This window comes from Myxine glutinosa, chromosome 1, assembly GCF_964187855.1.
Source record: "Myxine glutinosa chromosome 1, kmMyxGlut1.1, whole genome shotgun sequence".
Classification (NCBI taxonomy): Eukaryota; Metazoa; Chordata; class Myxini; order Myxiniformes; family Myxinidae; genus Myxine; species Myxine glutinosa.
Window position 1 is genome coordinate 102,881,624 of NC_136261.1, and position 7,999 is coordinate 102,889,622.

At 47.2% G+C, this 7,999-nt stretch overlaps 1 protein-coding gene across 10 annotated transcripts in view; it reads right to left on the reverse strand.

Moving 5' to 3' along the window:
* Positions 1–6,684, reverse strand: part of STIM1 (stromal interaction molecule 1) — a 124,574-nt gene extending 117,890 nt beyond the window's left edge. For 3 of the 10 annotated variants that reach the window (XM_078775392.1, XM_068116137.2, XM_068116127.2), the window contains exons 1-2: positions 6,446–6,667; positions 5,099–5,250 (exon numbers count right to left, since the gene is read on the reverse strand). In XM_078775392.1, coding sequence (XP_078631518.1) covers positions 5,099–5,210 — 112 coding nt within the window. In that variant the 5' untranslated portion in view covers positions 5,211–5,250; positions 6,446–6,667. The other 7 variants (XM_078775381.1, XM_068116109.2, XM_078775366.1 and 4 more) reach the window with 7 other exon arrangements.
* Between the last annotated feature and the right edge of the window lie 1,315 nt (positions 6,685–7,999).

The window sequence follows — 7,999 nt, forward strand, 5'->3', positions numbered from 1 at the left end:
ATGAAGAGTGTGCGAGGATGCACACCAGAGCAGGTGATTGGGTGTGCAATAGAGTGCACACCCGTGAGTGTTACGGAGTATGTAACAGAGGAGTGTGCACAAGAATGTGCGCGAGGGTGTGTGGTGATGATTGGGTGTGCAACAGAGTGCACACCCATGGGAGTTAGAGGATGTAACGAGAGAGGAGTGCGTGGAAGAGAAGTGTGCAACTGAGTGTGCGAGTGGTATGAGTGTGCCAGGGTGTGCGCGAGGATGTATGATAATGGAGTGTGTGAATGGCGTGAGTGTGCCTGAGTGGTGTGCACCTGAGTGTGCGAGAAAAGAGTGCACGAGAGCGTGCGGTAATGGAGTGCAGGGGGTGTATGAGAGGCGCTGGAGTGCCGCGTTGTACGTGTATGGGAAGGGTCGCGTGGTGTGAGAGTGCGACTCGGGCATCGACGCAGACCGGGGCAGCGTTTAGTGCAACGGATAGCCGACGCGAGCTCTCGGGCGTGGTGTTCTTTGTGTGCTGCGGGGGCCGGCGGGGACCGTTGCCGCGGTGGTTTCGCAAGGACCGCTGTGCACGATTCGTGCCGGGCCTCGCCCTGCATGGTCGGTGCCGTGCCGTGGCGCAAGAGGCAAACGGCACGATTCCGGGGGAGGAAGGCCAGGTCGGACCTTCGCCCCCTGGCTGGCGCTCCGCCCGGGGGAGGTCGGGTCATCGTGCCGGAGACCGAAAGGCTCCGCGCCGAGATGGCGCTTGGAACCTCGGCCCTAGTATGCCTCCTCCCCAGAATCGAAAATGCCGGACGGGCCCAACCAACAGGAGACTGACCATCCGCATGCATTGCTCGGCCTTGCGAAGCCGAGCTGTAAGGACGCTGCATTCCCGCACGACGAGGCTCAAGTATAGTGGACAAATGTTAGCAGTGATAATGGCGAATGGTAGTTTACCATTCACTTGGGGCACATGAGCAGTAGATTTATGGGGTTTGGCAGTGAAAACTAGCCGAGGGCGGGCTAGGATTTTGTTAGGGATTTAGAGTGACTTTAGGAGACTGAGATTGAAGTAGAGACTTTTGTACAAGTAGAGGGGACGTAGTCAGATTAGATGGATGATAACAACGGGGATGTGCTTAGTATAAGGGAAGACGGGAAGCACTAGTATTATTAGAGGGAAGCAGCTAGTTAGACGATGCTGTGTGTGTGTGTGTAGTAGTGTGAAGGAATTGGGTGCGAGTAGGAGGATGCGCTTTAGTCGCAAATGAGGAATTGAGAATGAGAATCTTTGTGGTGAGTGAGCAAATGAGGCATTGGTCGAGAATGGTTGTGTGTGTGAGTATGGGAAGGAACTTGGTGAGACGAGGCAATGAACTTGGTGAAATGAGGCAATGGTCTGGGATGACCGGAGAAAGTGTATGAGTGGAGTATTGTGGACAAGGGTAAGTGTGTTGAGTGAATTACTTGCATGGGGTGCAAGTGAATAAATGGTGTGGAATAAATGGTGTGGAGTAAATGGTGTGTGGAATGAGTGGTGTGAAGTGCATGGTGCGAAGGAGTGGATGGGGGAAGATGGACCCCTTCACGAATACCCGGGGAGGGTAGTTTAAAAGTTAGGTAGAGGGAGTAGGTAAATTGTTTGGATATTGACATCTGTGGTGCAGATAGTAGCAATGTGGTGCTTAGAGGGGTGCATGAGTGAGTGGAATGGCTGGGCGTGTGGGCTTAATTGGCGAGTATGGTTAAATGGGCACTCCGCCACTGGTAGTCTGTCGGCCAGGTGAGGCCGCAGGTAGGCTTTGGGAGCCAGTTGTGTCGTGTTCAATGGGGCCCGAGGATCCAAAGGAAGGACCCGGGTAGCCCAATGCCAGAGAGGGCATTAGTGGGGTGAGAGAGCCAGGAGGGCCTTCCCCAGGTTAGGGTAGTTGTGAGGGGCTAGGCAAGCTCGGGTGGCGACTTCAGTGGCGGAGGTGTGCAGGTAAGTAGGACCTGCTGGTAGAGCCACACGACCTAGCCCCGAAATTGTGCGAGGGCAGTGGGAAAAATTGGGGAAGTGAGACCCCAAATTGGAAGGGCACCACAGGATGGTCAATGGGAATTGGTTTTTAGAACCACATAGTGTAAAGAGGCCAATTGCATTGGCAGGGCAAGACCCCAGGTAGAGTAAAGAGTTAATGTTATTAGAAGGATAGCTAGGATCAGAATCTCTTCGCACCATCCACATCCACTCACCAAGGTGACAGGACTTCACACCAGGTTTGGCAAATATTTGGAATGAAAGACGCATCATGACGTGGGTGAGACATTGTGTGATATTCCATCCCTTCCTTCTTGGGAGGGATTGGACGACGAATTTGGAATTGGAGGATATGGGAAACAAGACGGTAGAGACAGAATTTGTAAAGTGTAAATACGGGGAAGGGCAAGAGTAGAGTAGGTTGACATGGGGGGTGACGAACGGCTAGGGACGAGCTTTCTCCGCTCGCTCTCCCGCGCCCCTAATGTTTCATTACCTCGTATTGACGTGTACCCTTGCGCCCTTTCCCCCGCTAAGTCTTTCCTCCCCACCCATGGACCCATGCCTTTTGTTGAGGGGTGTGTGCAGGTACCCCGAGTTGTGCGGCTGCACCTTTGCGCTGCACCCTGCTGCCTGTTGCCTCCACCGGTACACCATATGGACCACACGTTCTGTGGCCTGGCACCCTTGCTGGGGCAGACAATCGCGGCAAACATTATCTTGCCCTGCAGACCACTGTATTTTAAAGTGGCCATCGATGCCATGCAGTCGGACCACCTAAGTTGGCCCTGCTGGCCAAAATAAAAAGTGGACACGGTGTGTGCACTTTTTATTAAATTCCTTTGGTGTGTCAGGAAAAGAAGACTGTAAGCTTTGATGATGGCACACCGAAGATGAAGTAAGAAGACGTCGCAGCCCAGCAGCCAGCCAAGCACAAGACATCACTGATTATTTTGAAATGTGATGCTTGTGCATTTTTTTTTTGATGATTGTGATGACTGTACATTTTGGTGCATATTGGTGTATGGTGTATTGTTGCAGTGCATTCTGTGTTTCCTCTTTTCAAAATTTCTATTCTCTTCCCACAAAAGAACAGGTCCTGGGTTCTAGTATTGTAAATAATTAGTAGTCTTGTAAATAACATGCTCCCCACCGGCTCTATGTATAGTTTGCTAATTCTTTCCGTAATTCGGTTAATTGTGGGCGTGAGTCTGATAGTTAGTACACAACACAGTAGGTGGGACATATCTAGTGTTTAAAACTGTCGCACACAGGGTGTTGGAGTAAATGTTGAGGGAAACTATACCTAAGTGTCACACTAATTTAAAAGTAGTCCTAACCCTTGCATCAGAACCGGTTGGGCTCACTTGTGTGTGGGTCCGGCTCGGGTACGAGCCTGGCGAAGGAGGGGTGCAGTGTTGCGGTTCTGAGAATGTGTAAATATTGATTAATAAAGGTTAAAGGTTTGCCCCCATAGTTAATCCACATGCAACACGTAGGTCACCTTAGAACATTAGTTATGTCATAGTATATGTGAGATAAGGACATTTCCAATAGTGATACCTGCGTTGTGTAAAGAAATAAATAAGAGTAGGTCCCGTTCATTTTGCGGCACACCCTCCAAATCTACCTCGTTGGGCAGCATCCAGTCTGCACCCCATTGTTGCTATTGCCCTCGCATTAGAATGCTCAAACCAGCCAAATGCCACGAGGTAGGCCTGAAAAGGGGGAGGAGCACGAGGTTGGGGTGTGGCCACGTCAGACGTCAAGGGCGGAGCCGGTAAGAGCCGACAAACCAACCAGGCTCGGGTGGAATGGCATGAGGGGCGTGGTCAAAGCGCAGCTGGCTATATATATATATAGTGGCGGGGAGATTTACCTCACGGCCCGCGCGCGCCAGCGTCTTCAACCTGCAAGGTGATTAAACTCACACGAACACGTGATTTTGAATAGAAAATAAAATAATAAAAGGGTTTATTTAAAACAACTATCGGGACAGGGGAACACGATGATCAAAACTAGAACCTAGGTTCTTGCTGACCTCTGAAGTCTTGAGAAAAAGGACATGGGACGGGTCTTTTAAACTCTTGCTTTGCGTTTCAAAGCACGAACTATAATTTCCTACGAGCCGCCATTCTGTCCGAATCTCGATATTCCCACCACCAAAAACGTGAGCGGCAAGTTTGATTGGTCGAGATGGTGTAACATGGTGAAACATTTCGTCCAAGTACTGCTAAACAGAAGGTTTGTGGGAAGGGTCAATAAGGCGATTTGTGTTCCACAGTGTTCAAGTGTATAATTCAATTGAAATAAAATAATTCAATTGAAATAAAATAAAGGTTTTAACGGTTTTTTTTTTTTAAAGAAGTTTACCTCTCTTGATGCACCACCTTATTCAACAAGTTTCATTCGTTATTCGTGCCCTTTATGACATCCGGGAAAAAACATTCAAGCTGTCTAGGCAGCTTTTTCAACTGTCACCCTGGTATCAATGTTGTTGCCAGGCTGTGAGAGGTATCAATGTGTCTGCCGTCCATCGGACAGATGTTGTATTCGGTATCGCCATCTGATAGCATTAGTTGGTGGATGTTAAAGATCCCACGGTGTCCGTGAAGCGCAAGTGAGTTATTGCAGGCAACGTGGCAAAATTCCTAATTTCTGCCGTGACTAAATGACTGCTGGGAATGCAATGGCATTGGAATGGAAGGCAATGACAAAACCAACTAACACAGCCATTGCCCAGGAACAGCTCTGACAGTACCGACACTTGATAAAGAGTGGCACATCGACGATGACGATGATACGAGGAAATATGGCAGAGCATTTAGCAAAATGCAGAACTTCACCAGAGTATATAGATGACACAAGATCTGCGAATGAACAATATATAAGAGTAGATCTGCATGAAGCACACACATACATCTCTCCTGCCCCTTTGGGAATGAGTGAGACTCCAACAACCCCACCCGGCCACCCCCTCTCCCACCCACTTCCTTCCTCCCCCCAGAGGGCTTGGACAAGGAGAACACTAAATGCACAAGGGACTAAAAAAAAAGAGGTCAAATCCACAATACAAAGAGAGGCAGATATGCTGAAACAAACCAGGATAGTGTGGCGGTTGTTGGTGTTGACTTTTAGCAGGCCCATCGGCTTGGCCTGCAGACAACCGGCGAGAAAACGCCAACAGGAACATGCAGGCAGATGGTAGCCGCATTGCTGTCACCACTTCTCTGTCCTCTAACCAAAGAGCGTTTCTAAAGGGACAGACACACCTTTATATCATCTTTGGTATGCAATGTGCCAGGAACTGCAACAACTTGTTCCTTCATTGGCAAAACTCGACTTGCTGAAAGGGCACACACACACACACTTCCTCGGATTTTTCTACCTTTCTCAGGACTAATAGCACGAACGTATCTTATTATCAATCAATGTTACTATCTCGTGTACAGCCTGCGGCTGCTGGTTGCATCATTTCCTGGAAGCACAGCTGTGCTGCTGCTGCAATATCCTCCATTACCAGCAAGCTGGTACCCATTCTGCCGACCTCAGACAGGTGCCAGGCTGAGTCAACCCACCTGGTGTTATTCAACAGCATGACAGGGGCTCAAACTCAAGACCAAGATCTTAAGCCAGCCACCTTAACTGTTAAGAAAACACCAGGTAATCAATATTGTACTTTGGTACCAATAAAGTACTACAACTCTCTTCAAACTACTTAAGATGTACGTAAAATGTATATTAATGTTGACTGCTGGCGGAGTCCACGTGTTGACGTATCATATTATCTATTTACATAAGGACATACAGGGAACTTTGGGGCAGGAGGAGGCCATTTGGTCCATCATGCCTGCGCTGCACCAATCCAGGTATCATCACCCTGCCAACATCCCTTTACCCCTCTATCCCCAAAACAACCAGGGTGGTTGTTTGTAAAAAATTCTCCCACCATTTCAATTACCAACCATCATTGTAGAAAATGCCAGATCCAGCAGTTTCCATAACCACCTGCACCCTAACTAGTACCGCAACCGTCCGTTTCCCTAATCCCAAACAACATCGCTTTCTCCACACCTGGTAGTGGTACATCTTTCCATGAAATCCAAGCTCGGTCCATTTCCCTTTCCTCCTCTCTGCAATAACGAGATTCATCTGTCTTTCACGACTCGACATACTTCGACTCTTTGAGAAATAAAAGCACAAAAGTCTAATAACTGACAGCAAACAGTCGTTAAGATGTGTAACCCGCACACCTGTAATGGACAGCTGAGAGGATACACGACGAAGGCGTCAGACGAATCGACAAATGACACAAGACGAAGAAGGCAAGCGCCGAGAGATGAATAAAAGGGGAAATAGCCCTGATGAGGGAACATACCGGGAATGCAAATCGAGGGATAAAAATCTAAATTGTTTCACACTCTGAGGGGTCCAGTCGACAGGACTTACAGGCGAAATGAAAACCCGGCTGAGTCCGGAAACGTCCCGGTCTGTGGAGCTCCGCCGAGACCTTCGATTGGACAATAAGAAACTAGTGCGAAGTAAAAGACACAGAACTGATCCAAACTGTAGACTCTGTCAGGCCCGCCATGGCCGCGAGCTGATGACACGAATGCTTCCTCAGATTCTTCTTCTCCACATACCGAGACGCGCTTCTTCCTCTTCTTGTTAAGGTTCTCTGAATCACGGTACGTATTTAATAGGAGGGAGTCGGGACGTAATGACGTAAGACGGACGTAATCATAATGTGCTAGTTTGGACCAATGAGAGCCGCTCCATGCACATGTCGTTCAAAAAGAAAAATGAATTCGCACCCGGTGCTTTCGGAAAGATTTCAACGGGAAAATCAACAATGAACGACAAGGTGTGGATGTGGGTGTGTAGACACGAACAAATCGGGAAGGAAGACTAAACGAACTTCACAAAATAAAGTCGACCCTGCCTGTCATACACTTATTACATACCCTTATGATGTTATGCACATGTACTATGGAAATAACTATTACAAATTAAGCCCAATTCCTCAAGGCCATATCCGTAACTATATATAGGTGAAATGTCCGGAAATAGGACTTATGGACCAACACCCTATTAAGTGACTTTCTGTTGGGGCTTCCTTCTTTTTTTGGTCCTTTCCTTCCTGTTTCCAGACTTTTGACTCACCCTATATTAATACATCCCGTATTTAAACGTGAGTAACAATATTCGTTTGTCGTAATATTCCCAGGGATGGGTTTTAAGATCTCTGTAGGGTTCTTCTTCATCATTCATGTTGCTCCAATAAATCACTGGTACAATTTTGGCACACTTCAGCTTCCAGGATCTTTTCATTTCATTTTTGAGATCTTCGTATTTGGTCATTTTCTGGAGTTCTGCATTGCTTAGGCCAAAATCGCTGGGTACTGAAAATGTTTGTTTTCAGTGATTGCTTTTGGTTCATGTTTCCATGGGTTTTGTGGTCTTTTGAGACTTTTGCAGATGTGCCAGTGGATTACTCGACATGCTTTGTTGTGCCTTTAGGTGTACAGCTGCTCTGATATGAGTTTTTTTTACATCCTGATAGGAGGTGTCTCATACTTTCTGTTTCTACCTTGCAGAACCTACACTTGTCCGATTGATTCAGTCCCGCCATTTTATTAAAGCCATTCGTGTAGTGTTTTTGGTCTTGGGCATTTATAATGATTAATTCTCCATCCCGGTTGAGCTGACCTCTTCTGAGCCATTCCAAAGATCCTTCTTTGTCTTCTCCCATTCTGTCCAACTCTTTTTTTTATACCTTCTTGCTCTTTTATCGTTTTCCCAGTTGTTGATGTACAATCTGTTAATATTTAATTATATATTTTTCTTTGTTCTTTTTTGCAATTGTTGGGCCTATACTCTTTGTTTCAGTTTCTTGTGTGACATCTTACATTCGCACCTTTCTTTGGAATTTTTTTGCTGGGTATGTTCGGGATACCTTCTCTGGTTTGGTGTCTTCTTGTTTGTTTACAAATTACATTTGGT